This window comes from Zootoca vivipara, chromosome 1 (assembly GCF_963506605.1).
Source record: "Zootoca vivipara chromosome 1, rZooViv1.1, whole genome shotgun sequence".
NCBI classification, from domain to species: domain Eukaryota; kingdom Metazoa; phylum Chordata; class Lepidosauria; order Squamata; family Lacertidae; genus Zootoca; species Zootoca vivipara.
In genome coordinates, this window is record NC_083276.1 from 131,182,434 (window position 1) to 131,199,524 (window position 17,091).

General features: G+C 43.3%; 1 protein-coding gene across 1 annotated transcript in view; it reads left to right on the forward strand.

Moving 5' to 3' along the window:
- VWC2L (von Willebrand factor C domain containing 2 like) overlaps positions 1–17,091 on the forward strand; it is a 118,169-nt gene that overhangs the window by 29,959 nt on the left and 71,119 nt on the right. Inside the window, exon 2 of the mRNA XM_035134157.2 lies at positions 12,733–12,862. Coding sequence (XP_034990048.1) covers positions 12,733–12,862 — 130 coding nt within the window. The remainder of the gene's footprint in view (positions 1–12,732; positions 12,863–17,091) is intronic.

Sequence of the window (17,091 nt, forward strand, 5' to 3'; positions counted from 1 at the left end):
AATACAGTCAAACCTCGGTTGTCAAACATAATCCATTAGACTGTTTGACTTCTGAAACGTTCAGCAACCGAGGCACGGCTTCTGATTGGTTGCAAGAGCTTCTTGCACTCAAGTGGAAGCCGCATCGGACTTTCGGGTTCTGAAGAACGAAAGCTGGAGCATTTACTTCCGGGTTTTCTGAAACGTACAATAACAGACCAATTAAGAGATCCAGAAGGAATCTCTTCTGGAAATTTTTTGTTATTTCTTGATGACTAGAGAAAGGTTGTCGGTGACTCTTTATCCGTGGGCTGGAAAGGGAAGGGTAAAGGTGTGGAGACTATCACAGCCATGCAGAACCTCAGGCCTGGGAGAGGAATGTGCCCCTCAAGGCTCTCTACCTGGTGCTGGGAAGAATCCCAAGACCCCCTTTTGTCACAGGACTCCCCCCCCCTTTGTTCCATGCCTTCCTTGGGTGCTTTTGCTTGACTGGCTGGAATGTTCTTAAACTGTGGCACAGTGATGTACCTCGGTTTAAATACTCAATTGGTTCTGGGGAGCCATTCGCTCCCCAAAAAGTACTTAAACGGAGCGCCACTTCCGCGCATGCGCAAAGCGCTGATAGCACATTTCTGTGCATGTGCGAACCGCGCAGATTGCTTCATCGTATGTGCGCGCCATGGAACCTGAAAGCCGCCTGCTTGCCTGGAGAGGCAGGGGGTGGGTGGGTAGAAACCTCTGGCTTTTGTGTGGTGTTAATGCAGCCTACTGTAGAAAGGTAAGAGTCACATCTGGGGGCCACTCCCAGGGCTCTATATTATAAAATACCCCCCCCCCAAATTCCTACACCATACCCACCACTGGCATGTGGCCCTCAGGCTAAAGATGTTGCCTTTTCCTGTGTCACTGAGAGAGCAGCAAGTGATTTGGGAATTTATAAAGTGTTTTTCTCTCTTTGTGTGTCCTCCCAATTCCCTTCCCTGATTATCCAACTAAGGAACTGCAGGAAGAAGGGCGGCATCAGGGCCGGCCCAAGACATTTTGCTGCCTGAAGCAAAGCATCCAGTGATACCCTCACCACAAGTTTACCACAGAGTAGCCAAGGCTGGTCAAACTACATTGCCACCTGAGGCACCACAGGTGTCTGCCCCCTTTCCTGGCAGTAAATATACAACAACAACAAGTTAAATTACTAGCAATTAGCTACCCTTTTGTGACCCCCCCCCCACATCACCTGCAGCCTAATTCTGGCTCATGGGTGAGCTTCCCCCGACTGCATTCACCTCTTGTTCATCTCTCTTGCTTGCTTCCTGAGCATGCTCAGTTCACTTCCCTGAAACAAGCATAAATATGATGCAGGACATTTCTGTAGCACTTCTGAGTGTTAAAAGTACATTATAGTTCCTTCGTATTGATATGTTTGGTGGTGTGTATTGGTCCAACTGAACTTCACTCAGTGCAAACATGCAGACTGATTCCAAGGGGTCTTGTTGTTCTTTAGCTTAGACACCTTCAAGCCCTGATACCATTCATTCCTGAAACATGGCAGAGTTGGCTGGTGTGTGTCATGAAAAACAGAGTTAAGTCTCTTTTTACCTTTATCAGAGCATTTTCAAGAAAGACAAAATGACACAATTCCCTTCAGATTGCAACCCTTTATTCATTAACAAGGAATAAGCAATAAGGACTCGTTCATTCATTCATTCATTCATTCCTTTCATACCTACCAGATGGTCAGACCCACTAAAAGAATTGATCAGGTTCTTTTATGAGTCTCTGGATGGCATCCTCCTGCAGGTAGGACAGCACGCGACCCTGGACCTGGGCTTCCCAGCCATTATATAGTCTCAGGTCCCTGTATGCAGGGGGTTGGACTAGCTGTTGTCATGCTTATTCCTCAAACAGATATGAATAGTTATAGTTGGAAACAGCTTGGTTTCCGGCATGTTGTCATACTGTATTTATGAATAGCATGTTTCTTTCAACATATCTTCTAAGAACAGTCATGTCTCAATCGTCTTTCAAGAACAGGTTGTCCTCTACTTCACCCAGACATGCTGCCATACAGCTTATCGTTTTCTACACAGTCCAGTAGCTGGTTTACTAGTTCATCCATCCTGTTCAGCTGGTGCAATATTCAATAGTTTGATTATGGTTCTTTGTATTGCAGTCCATTTTTGTCCATCCTGTTTTCGCTTTCAACTCATTAGTCCTAGGTGTTGAAATTCAATCAGTTCTTTATCTTTAATTCTTCAGTTCCTCATCTTTAATTCTTCAAAGCCACCAGCCATCTGGTTCTCATTCATTCCTTCAGACATACCCGTATCTCCATTCATAACTCCATTCAAACCCATTAGCAACCTCTTTCAGCTGTGGGCCGGTCCACTGTCCCTCAGACCATGTGGTGGGCCAGACTTTTTTTGGGGGGGGTGAACGAATTCCTATGCCCAAAAAATAACCCAAAGATGCATTTTAAATAAAAGGACACATTCTACTCATGTAAAAACACGCTGATTCCCGGACTGTCCACGGGCTGGATTGAGAAGGCGATTGGGCCGCATCCAGCCCCTGGGTCTTAGGTTGCCTACCCCTGCATTAGACATACTAAATATATCATCAATTATAAAATAAGATCACATTTGGTTCTCAGACTATTCCTGTGACTTAAAAACATCTTGTTGTTGTTTAGTCGTTTAGTCGTGTCCGACTCTTCGTGACCCCATGGACCATAGCACGCCAGGTGCTCCTGTCTTCCACTGCCTCCCGCAGTTTGGTCAGACTCATGTTCGTAGCTTCGAGAACACTGTCCAACCATCTTGTCCTCTGTCGTCCCCTTCTCCTAGTGCCCTCCATCTTTCCCAACATCAGGGTCTTTTCCAAGGATTCTTCTCTTCTCATGAGGTGGCCAAAGTATTGGAGCCTCAGCTTCATGATCTGTCCTTCCAGGGAGCTCAGGGCTGATTTCGTTAAGAATGCATAGGTTTGATCTTCTTGCAGTCCATGGGACTCTCAAGAGTCTCCTCCAGCACCATAATTCAAAAGCATCAATTCTTCGGCGATCAGCCTTCTTTATGGTCCAGCTCTCACTTCCATACATCACTACTGGGAAAACCATAGCTTTAACTATACGGACCTTTGTCGGCAAGGTGATGTCTCTGCTTTTTAAGAAAAACATCTTAGTGAATCACATATAAGAGATTCAACATATACCTGAACATTAGTATTGTGTATAAGTGTCATTTATCACCTATAAGTGCTACATATGAATGGCATCCTTCATAAATGGCATCCTTCATATTCCTATCAGAATATAACACAATGTGTCAGAACATCTGTTTTGTAACCGAAGGAACAGCATCAGCGCTACATCAATGCTGTTGTTTGATACCTTGGGGAACTCAAAACCAACCATATTGAAATAACACCCCTAATACTAACAAAACACCTTTATTCATACACAATTTATGAAAAACACCTTTTCACCCTCAGTGTGCACATACCCATGTGTGACATTTGCCTGGGAATGTTAAGGAAACAGCCATGGCAGCTGGAGCTGAACTGTAGCTGAGGAGGAGAAGCCCAAAGGGGATTAAAACAGATGGAGTTGACATGAAAATCAAGGGGGGGAGGGAGAGAGCCGGAGGTATGTCCCTCCCCACCAGTTCCTGGGCCATTTCTCAGCTCTTTAACCTGTGACTTTCTCCAATCATAGAAATCATAGAATCATAGAGTTGGAAGAGACCACAAGGGTCATCCAGTCCAACCCCCTGCCGAGCAGGAAACACCATCAAAGCATTCTTGACATATGCCTGTCAAGCCTCTGCTTAAAGACCTCCAAAGGAGGAGACTCCACCACACTCCTTGGCAGCAAATCCCACTGCCAAACAGCTCTTACTGTCAGGAAGTTCTTCCTAATGTTTAGGTGGAATCTTCTTTCTTGTAGCTTGAATCCATTGCTCCGTGTCCGCTTCTCTGGAGCAGCAGAAAACAACCTTTCTCCCTCCTCTATATGACGTCCTTTTATATATTTGAACATGAAGGACTTATTGTTTGTCAAGCTACAATCCTGTACATACTTCCTTGGGAGCAAGCTCCACTGAACTTTATCTTCAAGTTAAAGCATTTCTTTAGCCTATCTCTAAAGCCTGTCTTCAGGAGAGATTTGTGAGCCTAATCCAGTGGTTACTAACAAAGTGATCTGCTGCCGATGTCCTGTCATAGCAAACAACACAGATTTGAGCCGAAGGTTTAGGAAAGAGGAAGAACTGCAATATGCTGCAGCTGTCAAATGGCAGATGAAGCATAATTAGGAAACAAATGCAACTGTACAATTAGTGCAATTAGGGCATAATATGGAAAATATCATGAGACCATTAAATGTGTCATGAGTCCCTTTGACATACTGCATGCACTAGTCGTCCGACCTAAAAAGTGGTATAATTCAACTGGACATTTTTTCCTGGAAGGAAAAATACAAATGAATAGGAATAGGGAATGCTCTCATCATAGGCAGAGCCTAAAATATGACATCTCTTTGGCTCAGAGAAGAAAAAGCTAAAGGCAAACATGATGGAGGTTTATGAAGATCAAAGTTCCCAGTTCACTTTCTGCTCTCCCAAAAGCACAGGGTGGGAATATTTATTATATTTGTATACCACAAGAAGTACAGAAAACTTTGTAGGATCTGCACCCAACAGATTTAAATTATTATTGGGGGGGGGGTCATGTGCACCATGGTAAAGATTTGGTATTTACTGACACAGCCTAGACAAATTCCTGAAAGGTATGAGCTATTCTCTGAGAGCCTGTTTTTGAAACCTGTTGTATTTGGTCTAAATCTGAGATTCGCAGAAGCTTGAACAGAACCATGGGGTTCTATTATACATTTCTGTTAATGTATCTCAAACCACTTGCTATATTAAGAATGGATAAAAGCACACTCTGATACCTTTTAAACCACAATTAAATGTATATAGATTGAAATACATTTTGTATTAGGGTGTGCAGTCATTCATACGTATATGTTCATTTCTAGTTTATTGTAGCATTAATTGATTATCTGAATGTGCAAATGAGCAGTCAAGACTAGTTTATGCAGAGTCAAGCAGCAAAGCATTTTGGGGGTGTAGCACTTCAGATTGCACAGTTGACTGCACGATTGGATAATTCTTAATTTAAACACACCCACAACACACACACACACACTTCACATAGAAAATAAACGTATCGGAGGAAGGATTCATTCTAGTCTCATCCCTGCATGCTGTTCTTAATTGGCTCCTCGTGGCACAGAGGATTTATTGATTACATTTATAGCTCAACTCTTTTTCAAGGAACTCAAGCAGGGGCTGCATGGTTCCCCCTGCCATGTTATCCTCCCAGCAACCCAAGATAGGTAAGGCAGAGAGACAGCGAGGAACCCAGGCTCAGCCAGTGAGCTTTGTGGTTGGAGAAGGATTTGAACTTCAGTCTTCCCAGTCTGACGAAAGAACATAAGAATAGCTTGCTGGATCAGGCCAATGGCCCAACTAGTCCAGCATCCTGTTCTCACAGTGGCCGACCAGATGCTTGAGGGAAACCAGAAAGCAGAGTGTGAGCACAAGAGCCCTCTCCCCTCCCCTGGTTTCCAGCAACTGGAATTCAGAAGCATGGAGGTAGAGGAGAGCCATCCTAGCTAGTACCCATTGATAGTCTCTTCTCCTTAAATTTGCCTAATCCTCTTTTAAAGTCGTCCAGGTTGGTGGCCATTGCTTCCTCCTGTGGAACTGAGCTCCATCACTTGACTATTCAGTGCTCTACGCTTTCTTTTATTTCCCCTAAATCTTCCAACATTTAGCTTTATTGCATATCCACGGACTCCAGAGTTATGAGACAGGGAGAAAACCTTTCTCTGTCCACTTTCTCCATGCCATGCATGACTTCATAAACTTCTATCATGTTGCCTCTTCCTCGCCTTTTCTATTAACTGGAAATTCCCAAACTCTGCAGCCTTTCTTCATAGGGTAGCTCAGGGGTCCCAAAACTAAGGCCCGGGGGCCGGATGCAGCCCAATCGCCTTCTAAATCCAGCCCATGGATGGTGCAGGAATCAGCATGTTTTAACATGAGTAGAATGTGTCCTTTATTTAAAATGCATCTCTGGGTTATTTGTGGGGCATAGGAATTCGTTCATATTTTTTTTCAAAATATAGTCCGGCCCCCCACAAGGTCTGAGGGACAGTGGACCAGCCCCCTGCTGAAAAAGTCTGAGGACCCCTGGGGTAGCTACTCCACCCATTGATCATTCTGGTGGCCCTTTTCTGAAACTTTTCCAACTCTACAATATTATTTTTGAGACTCTTAACTCAGGGGGAGTCACAGGATTCCTTAGTGGACAGCCATGGATTTACTGAGTGGTCTTGGGCAATTCACCTATTTTCCCACTTGTAAAGAGGACATAATTCTGACCTCCCTTTCAAGGTTGTTGCGGGAATGAGAAAGTTCTGGACAGCAAAAGCCTCTTTGCATTGTAGTGAATATTGCATGAATGGCGCACCCTTCATTGTGATTGCAAAGAGGCAGGTCATTCTGGGACAGTGGATCTGAAGTGGAAATGTAATTAAAACGGCTTTGTAAAAAAAAAAAATTAAAAATTAAAAAATTAAAAAAATAAAAATGTTACATTTATATGCCTCCCTTTATCTGAAGATCACAAGGTGGTTTACAGCATAAAAAAATACATCGCATGGTATGGATTAATTGGAGTTATTGGGCCTAGAGTGTGGCCCTGTGGTTTTAGAGCCAGGAGTTATTTTGCCCACAAAATATTATTCCTTTTTAGATTCATGAAGGCGGGTCTGTATGGTAGGAAACACGGCTTGCATTTTGCAATGCTATGCATGTTATCAGCTGCACTGCAAAGGCTCGTCTCCCGTGCAGGACTGCTAACATAACATAGACCTCAAATATCTGAAAGACCACCTCCTTTCATACAGACCTTCTCTGTGCGAATCCACAGGGGTTAAAAAAAACACCGCTTACCTTCCCACGGCTGCCGTGAAGAAGCTGCTGGAACTGCCAATCATTTCACTTACCATTTCTGCCTGCATTGTGGCTGTAGGGTAGCAGGGGGGCTGCAGGGGGGCTGGAGCCACTGTTGCTCCCAGAAAGCTCAACAACTTTGGGGAATATCGGGTGTTGGTGAGGCGTGCTTTGCTGCTGCCTGTGTGCGCGCGCGCACACACACCCCACAGCTCAGGGTACTGGTGCTTTGATGTTTAAAATAATGTTTTCTTAATCTGGGGTTCAAAAAAATTGGGGTCATATTTTACATGGGGGCATCTTATACACATAAAAATATGCTTTCTTATAGCTAGAGGAAGGAGCCTCGTTAGTTAGAAAGTAATACCAGGTTGAGTTCCAGTCAGGAGTTCGAAATGATGAAAATGAAACAGATGAAAGCCAAACAGGGCAAGTGAAAATACAGGTGGAGGAAAGAGAGAAATTAGCTAGAATTCAGGTAGAAGAAAATGAAAATGAAAGGGAGCATTAAAAAGAAATGTTTTGCTTTAAAATGCAAGAGATACAGCTTAGGGCAGAGTTGCTTGCACCACAGAGAAGTGGGCAAGTTCTCTCAGTGGAACAGGGGGAAATTCCCAAATACCAGAGGCGTAATGATATAGAACCCTTTCTGATTACGGTAGTTTTGAAAGGACTTATGTTCCGAAAATGGAGAAGACTAAAAACACACCTTCAACCAAAAATGTTAAGTTGGTTAAAGAGTCAAAACCTGCGCACAGACCTTGATCAGAGCCAGCCTGAGAGACCAGCCAAGGTCTTGCAGGTCTGGAGAGTCCAAGAGTACATGGACAGGGGCTATATGGAGGCTTTGACAGTGAGTGAGGAGGGGTGCGATGAGATTAAGGGACACTGGTTCTGAGGTAACTTTCATCCAAACTCACACCTCAGCTGAGCAGAGAGAAAATGATGGCGAGGATCGCCGTAGAAGATGGCTGAAAATACCATCTCTCCAGTTCCCATGGGGTAATTTACGAGGCTGTAAATGGGAGTATGCAGCCTCCCGAAGTCTTCCGGGGGGGGGGGGTATGGGAAGATGCAGTCTCATCCGCAGATGCCCACCACCACCTTCGACTTCAGAAGGAAAGAGGGGCTGGGGGCACTGGATGGAAAGCCCCTGTGGGAGCCTGGATCTCCCGGGACGTGAAAACAGGCTCCATGACAAGAGAAAGATTGGATATAAGTCATGGACATGCTTCAGACAAGGGTAGAATAAATGTTATTTCACATAGCACACGTGGGTAGGGGAGTCAGGGTTGGGACAGGGCAAAATTTTACAGAACACACGCATTGAGGGAATGATTGTGTGCAGAATGAACGGGTCACAGGGATAACGGGGGGGGGGGGTTGGACGGAGGAGAGGAAGGAAATCACAGGGATAAGCCAGGGGGAAAGAGGGGGCATAATAGGTCATGGATCAGGACAGATTTGGGGGATTCACAGGGATGAGGGAGGGGGATGAGGGGGGAATCACAGAGATAAGCTGGGGGTGAGGGGAGGAGTGGGGGAATCACAGGGATGCGTCCTGGATTGGCACAGAGAAGGGGAAATCACACAAATAACCCACATCAACGCGTGGGAGGGCCAGCTAGTATGCATATAAAATGGCTTGTTGGTTTTTTACTAATGTAACTGAGTCCAAGATGACTCTTTAAAGGAACTGTGGATTAAGGCCGAGAACTCCCCAAGGGAAGCTACAGTACAGTAAAGGCTGTTATATATGTGACATGTCACACAATTTAGGTTCCTGACTGCAGCAGCCCCTGCAGCTGCTTCAAGTCTGTGGAAGAGACACTCCCACAGCCTAGCATTTTGTGTTGTGTGTGGCATCTGCTTCATGGTGTTACACCTATTTTTCTTGGGGGGGGGGAGAGAGCATCACATCTCAGTCTTTTCCATCCAACTGGCAGCTATTAGCCACTGTGACTACTTGTGAGTGAGGTCCAGGTGTGCCCCATTAAGTACATTTGGACAATTGTTATCTCTTATATAAGGTGCTGAACGTCTTTAACTTCTGCTTAGGACCTATGAAAGCCTTTGAGAGTGACATATTTCTGTTTCTCAAGGCCTGGGAGTAGAGTGATAAGGGCATGTATTGATTCTTGTGCAAAGGCTTCATAATTTTAAGCAATGGTATTGGTAATGGATGATGGAAAAATTTTCCAGAGTGAGAAAATAGTATGAGTTTGGAACAGGGTGGGGGGAGATTTATTTGCTTGCACGGCACAAAAAACAAGCTCAAGATTTGATGGTGTGGGAAATAAATGGAGGGGAAAGGTCCAGAACTGTTTCCAAAAATGCTCCTTCTCCAAAGATTTGAACATTTCTTGATGCCATACAGTGGTGTGATTTTCTCTCATCCGGACAGTTGCTTTCCGTGTCATACAATATCCTATTTCTCTCTGGTGTCATTTTCAGGTAACACTAACACCACAGAAGCAAAAAAGATACATCTGTCATGTCTCATTTACTCAGAGCAAAGTCATTCGGGGGCATTTTCCACATCTATTTGAGGCTCTTCCATCCCCAGAATATGCAGCTAGCTTGTAGCACCACTGGAAACTTGCAAGACATTTCTTGACATCTCTGAAAAGAGTGTAATATTCTGGTGAAAAAGAAATCCCACAGGATGTGCTGATGAAGGAAGGTCTCTGTTATACCACAGAAACTAGCTGAAAGCATCCCTGGGTCTTAGTCACTAAAGTGTGCGTATGTGTGTGTTTGTATGTGATAATTTTCTATGGCAAAAATCAAAGGGAACATAGAGACAGAATGATGATTAGACAGGGTGATCCACCTCCCACAGATTCCTCCTTTTGCTTAAGGACTACTGATTTTTATCTAATTTGCCAGAGTCGCAAGGAAGCAGAATGGTGATAAGGATTAGAGACTGTAGGCGCTGAGACAAAGGAGACGAAGCTTTAATTAGCTCATTTCGGGGCAGACATGAATTTCTTAGGAACAGATTGTTTGATTCCAGACAGATGGAGCATCTCCGAGGTGAACTGCAAAGAGCTTTATGTCTGCAAGACTTTAGCATTGTTTTGCAATTCATGTAGCAGAGAAAGCAACACCATTCAAAAACTGTAACGCCATAATATACGGTATATATTCACCCCTTCTTCATTTAATTTAAACTGCATTCATGGCACCAGTGTTAATGTTTTGTTTTCATAATATTTGTATTAGATTTTCAACACAGATAACAAAAAAAACCACAAAGAAAAATATACATAAAAGCAATATCAAATCCATAAAATGGGATTCTCTGAATCCTGTGACTTCCCTCTCCCCTCTCCCCTGGTTCCTTAAATGTGCTTTCAACTGCACATCATTTCTACTCCATATTATTTTTCTACCTCAAATTTCCTACACTATTTCTAAAATAACAAGTGTTCTTAAAATCCTGCCAATGTATTAACCTGTTTACAAAACTTTTGTAAATAAGTGTTAATGTTTTAAAGTGATTTTAAACATTGTTTTAGGTAGACATTGACTCCTGGTGCATCTACATCCTTGGTCTAGATGCAAGAGTGCAGTCAGTTGCAAGAACAATGTCCTTTCCAGATTGACCTGTCCCAGTAAAAACCGTGCAATATTAGATAGATCAGAGCACCCTCGGAACAGCCTGGTGAGGTAGGTGAGACTGAGAGTTTAGTGTTCCATGTCATTCAAGGGATTTCATAGCTGAGTATGGATTTGGAGCATCCCCTCCCATACATATTACGCTATTCTAGAAAAATGCAAGTTTTAAGAAACAGTAGAGCTATTACTTCTGTAAAATGCATCAGGCAGAGTGGGATCCTTAGATAACTATCCTGAGGTAGTGATTGTGGAAACAAGCTCTTGGTACATTGCCATCTATGGTCAATAGACCATGAAACAGGATGAGCATGTAGAAAGATGTGCAAAGGGCTTCCATCCATTGAGGGTGCCCCATCGGAGCCCTATGTTTCCGTCTCCCAGGAGGCGAGTGAGGTCCACTGAAGAAACAGGGCTGGCTGGAGGGAATGGGTGCTTCTCCCGCGTTTCCAAGTGAGCTTCTCAAGCGTGCCAGTACTGCATGGTGGTGGCGAGGGCTGGGCTGGAGGGGCAGGCACACTTGTGTGTGTGCGCCTTGGCAGGCGCACCACCCCAGGAGCCATTACTACACCCTGTGCCCCTGTGGGTTACAGTTCAGGTGCCTTATCTTTCTGGAAAGCAACAGAGGCAGCCAGGAGAATTTAGATGAGATGAGTTGTCTCTGCACATCATCAATGGAAGGGTTTGGAGGCTGGAGAAGAGTCCAGTCAGAGGGTCTTTCAGACTGAGTCACACATTTTCATCCTGCGGGCATTACATGTCTAGGAAACAAATAAGGTGTTTTTATTACAGATCTTATTTCTAGATATTTCTATAAATAACCAAGAGGTTGACATGTAGAGCTGAGGCAATTTTTTGTGAGTTTTAGTTATCATACGAGAATTTGCATGTTCAATGAGAGAGAACTTTTTGTTTAACAGCTAAGCCTGCTGACTTAATCAGGGAGTGCATGGTTCTCTGAAGTCTTAAAAACCAGCCTACTAGTCAAGGGTATAGCCAAGGAGGGGGGCAGGGGGACAGCTGTTCCCACAAATCAATACAAATAAATAAAAATCTGCAACAAAAATCCTGGCTATGCCCATGCTTCTAGTGTCAGAACTTGGGTGAAAAATAGACTCTTAAGTGCATAGTCAGAACTCCACTGAAAACAGGGGCACTTCTCTACAACAATGAAAATGAGACAGGGAATTTTGTTTTAGCAAGGCCAGCTCCAGGTTTGAGGTGGCCCCAGGCAAAGTGCTACCTGCTTTGTTACCTGACAACTTGTGCCCCCCACCAAGGTCAGGGCCCATGCTCATGGGCTCGCTGGCAGTGAGTAGCAGCAGTGCACTGCACTCTGCAGCAGTTCAAGACCATTGGACTGGCCACTTGGAATTTCCAGCAATGATCCAATATAGCATGGCTATGTCCAGGACCCTGCAGGGAATTTAAAATGGCAAAGTAGAATTGGGCCACATTCACCAGACGGCAACAGCACTTGTGGTCTTTCTGCAATTTTAGCTCAGGTCTAAAATGCAGTACGAAAATTATGGGAAATATAACTGGAGGTTCTGCTCCAGTCTTTCCTCAATACAGTATTGGCCAGATCCACACCATAGATTTAAAGCACACATTTAAAGCACATGACTTCCCCCAAAGAAGCTTTGAAACTGTGGTTTATTAAGGGTGCTAGGAACTCTAGCTGGGGGGGGGGCTAAAATATCCAGGATTATTGTACATTGCATTGGGTGTATGGTGTGGCTTTGCCCAGTGTTAATTTGTCCTCCCAGCCTCAGGACATATGCGTGTTCCTTTAGGATGGGGAAGTTGGCTTCTGGGTCAAACAACAATGGTGAAATCCTAACCCTTTATCTGGTCAATATTGCAGTGGCAGGAGAAGAAAGGGGCATTTTTGTCCACACACCCTTCCCTCCTATGGAACTTTTGTTGACTCCTTGGAAGCATGAACTGTCAGAACTTTGTCGATAAAGTAAAGCTCATTGTTGTTACATGATGTGCATGTGCCATATTGTCAAATGAATAAGCTAAGTGGGTTTTATGTCTTGAGATATAAATAATACTAACTGATGGCGCTACTAGAAGGGGAAAAATGGGCTAATTTGAGCTTTGTTCCTAGCCCTCTCCATGTGAATGGTGTCGCTGTGAGCCCAGCAATGAAGTTCACTGTGTTGTAGCAGACTGTGCCGTTCCTGAATGTGTCAACCCAGTCTATGAACCAGAACAGTGTTGTCCAGTCTGCAAAAATGGTAAGCTTTCAATACATAAAAAAGAATGTGTGTGTGTGTGTTCTTTTTAAAAAAATAAACTTCTGTACACCACTTAGAAGCTTAACTTCATTAGGAAAAGCTGGGACTTGTAAGTGTACGGTAGCTCCACACAAACTTTGTGAATTAGTTTGTGCTAAGCTTGTGCCAAGAACAGTGCTGGATTTACGTATAAGCTAAACAAGCTATAGATAAAAAACAAATAAAACCTACATACAGCAACAGTATTTTGTGTTGTGTAGGCTCCTACAGTGTAAGTAATGGGCCCCGCCTGCTAGCCTTCTCCCTAAAATATTACTGGTTTGCTCATTTCTATATATAGGGTGCCTACATTCAGCATGGACTAGGTGCATGGCAACATGTGCAAATGGCTTTAGATACCTATTAGATCCATAAATTACCATACATATAGCATATATTCAACACAAGAAACAGCGGCGATTTTTTGTTGACAAAGGACAGCTGGGCATATAATGGGCCCCTTTACCTTCAGTTGCTTAGGGCCTCATCAAACCTCAATCTGGCCCTGGCTAAGAGCAATCTGATTCCTGGTTGCTGTGATAATAGATCCTGATGCCAGTGTTAACACCTTCTCCACTCTACAGCCATACAGAGGTCAAGCAGCCAGGTGGCATTGTGCTTTTACTTCTGCCCCAGTGCAGAGGATGCATGGAAGAGTGGCAGGAGTAGGAGATAATGGGCAAGGCAAGTAACGGCTAGACTCCTGGAACGTGGTGTATGGATTGGAGGAAACAACTGGCAGCCATAACAGAGACAGGTAGCAAGACAAGATGCAGGTGATGAAGCCCCAAACTGTAGCTGAGATAGCTTGAACATTTTCTTACATGCCTTAGCAAACATGAGGACCAGAAGCTTACTTTTACTGCTCTGTATGATTAGAACCATCTTCAGTATAGTCTGAAAAGAGTGCTGGGTGACAATACAGTCATACCTCGGGTTACAGACGCTTCAGGTTGCGCACCGCATGAACCCGGAAGTACCCGAATGGGTTACATCCAGGTTTCGGCCCTTGTGCATATGCAGAAGTGCTAAATTGGTTAAAGATGAATTGGTTAAGGATGAATTGGTTGAGATATATCAAAAATTAGTAAATAAAATCCTGGAAGAAGGGATAATACCTAAAACGTGGCAGGAAGCATGACAGCGATGAACAGAGAACCTAAAGGGGGAAAATGGTTAACATATAAAGATCTATTAGTGAAAGAAAATGACCAATATGTGTTAAAACCATATCAACAGATTGAACAGTACTGTATGAGTTGGTTACATTACTATCAAATTCAAAGCGTATTTAATAAACATAATGGGATTTTCCAAAAATGGATCCAAATTACAAGAATTATTGATTGAGAATTCTATTAAACCATTTTCAAAAATATACAAATTCTTACTAGAATGGGATATGAAAGACGAAGAAGTAAAAAAAGTGATGATAAGATGGGCACAAGATTTTGGTAGAACAATTTATAGGAGTCAATGGGATAATTTGTGGAGGGTGGATATGAAATTTACGGCCTGTATGGGAATTAGGGAAAATATGATGAAATTGATATACAGATGGCATTTGACGCCAGAAAAATTAGCAATTTTTTAAAGGAATAATTCGGATAAATGCTAGAAGTGCAAAGAACAAATAGGTACAGTGGTACCTCTACTTACGAATAACTCTACTTACGAATGTTTCTACTTACGAACGGAGCTCCGTCCGCCATCTTGGATGCGGTTTAGATAGGATTTTTTCTACTTATGAATTTTTAGATAGGGTTGCTTCGACTTATGAATTTTTTCTCACAATGCATTCCTATGGTATTCGACTTACAAATTTTTTCGACTTACAAATGTGTGTTCGGAACGCATTAAATTCGTAAGTAGAGGTACCACGGTAATTATTTCCACTGTTGGTGGAATTGCAGTAAGGTTTTTAAATTCTGGTCAGAACTCTATGAAAAATTGAAGAAAATGCTGAAGATGACGTTTGAGAAAAAGCCAGAGATCTTTTTATTAAGCATAATACCTGATAATATCCCGAGTGATAGGAAAAATATTCTCTTGTACGCCGGCGCAGCAGCCAGAATGTTGTTGGCTCAAAATTAGAAGGGGGATAAAATACCATCAATCCAGTTGGTAGAATTCATGAATCTAGCAAGATTGACGGCGGTAATTAGGAGTGTCCCAAAACAAAAATTGAAAGAGGAATGGAGATATGTGGAGGATTATTTGTGTAAAGAGGGTATAAATACAAAATTGGTGATTTGGCTAGGGTAAGACTCACAAGAAGTTAAGCATAAAGATAATTTAAGAATGACATGATACCTTTTATTTTTATCTATATTCAATGAGGAAGAAGCATGGTAAACGTAATTTATTGAGAGAGGGAAACAATATTAAAATGATAGGAAGTTGATTTTTATTATATTTCTTTTCTAGTTTCTCCCTCTATTCTCTTTTTTTTTTTCCTTTCTTCCTTTTTTCACTTCAGTTGGATGGAGGTTATTATGATTTGTGTTGATATGATTTGTTATGATTTGTTATAATTTGCTTTCTGTACATGTTTGCATTCTGTATGTGTTTGTCTGTTATGATTTTTTGATGTTTTAATAAGTAATAAAGCTTATTTTAAATTTTTAAAAATGTGCTTTGTGCATGCACAGAAGCGCTGAATCACGACCCATGCGTGTGCAGATGTGGTGCTGCGGGTTGCGACCGCTGCAAGTTGCGAACGTGCCTCCCACATGGATTATGTTTGCAACCCGAGCGTCCACTCTACTGGCTCAGTTCATAACTGGGGTCTTCAAGAGAGCTTGGTTCATTCACAGCCCAGTTATGACCCCCAACTGGCCCTTCTCACACCTCTGTTATCTAGAGCATAACAGGGTTCCAATCCCTCCCTCCCCTCTCTTCCCTGAAGTCTATCAGATATGTTGGGGAAACTGCCATAACAGTACAAAGTGCAGGTATTGGCGGAAGGGTGGGGGAAAGAAAGCAAATATTAGGCATTCTGAAGACTGATATTCAAGCCAAGGAAAGGAGCTTCTGTGTTGCCTCTGAGGCTTAAAGTCATCCAGTAAGCTGGGGCTTCTATTCTATGAATTGTATGACACTTTTTGCCTTTCCCTGCATCATGGAAGAGTCGAGGGAAGGGGTTGGCTTTGCTGCTGCTGCTGCTGTTTGTCGCTCTGGGGGGGGGGCTGTTACATGCAGTCTTAAAGAGGAGCTGCTATTTGTGCTTTGAAACCTGGAAGGCAGAGGGCTGCCCTCCCATCCTCAGGCACGACAGAAGACTTTCTCCTGCTCCGTTCTTTTGGCTATGGCTCACCACAAAATCCCACTCCACCTGTGCTAAGTAAATATCCTATAATTGATCTGAAAAACATCACATTAAAAACCCTGCTTCTGAACCCGACTTATTCCTTTATTTCAATATGAATTACTTAGAAGTAAATGAGCATTATTGGGATCTATTGAGGATGATAGAACGCTGTATTTGAAGGCCCCTGATGAACCAAGGGTCTTCCTACGTTATGGACTTGCAGAAGTGCCACCATTCTCTCTCTGGTCGTAGAATTGTAGAGTTGGAAGGAACTAACAGATTCACCTAGTCCAACCCCCTACAATGCTGGTATCTTTTGCCCAATGTGGATCCTCTCTGCAGCCTCCATTTTGCCACAGAATATTCATCAGAATAAGGTTCACATATCTGGAGGGAGCAGCTGTGGGAAACAGCTTCGACACTGTTCATATTGGGACACCTTAACACATATGTAGACTAAACAGGGCTTTTGCTCAGTGTTTTGGGGAAGACAGGAGGGGCTCCAGGCTGCTTGCTGTCTTGTGGTGGCTGTCTGTGGCCTGAGGAAAGGTGGGCTCTCATGCCAGGAGGGTGGAGCAGGAGGGAATACTGTTTTTCCAGACAGTTCTTTGTTGCCCCCCTCCCCCTGCAATCCCTATGGGGGGGATAAGTATGCCAGCTTTTAATAACTATAATGATATCTATAATAATGAATATTATTATATTTATTTATATCCCAGCTATTTCTCAGCCTGAGACTTGAAGCAGCTTCCACAGATAAAAAAATTGTTGTTGTTGTTGTTTAGTCGTGTCCGACTCTTCGTGACCCCATGGACCAGAGCACGCCAGGCACTCCTGTCTTCCACTGCCTCCCGCAGTTTGGTCAGACTCATGTCCAACC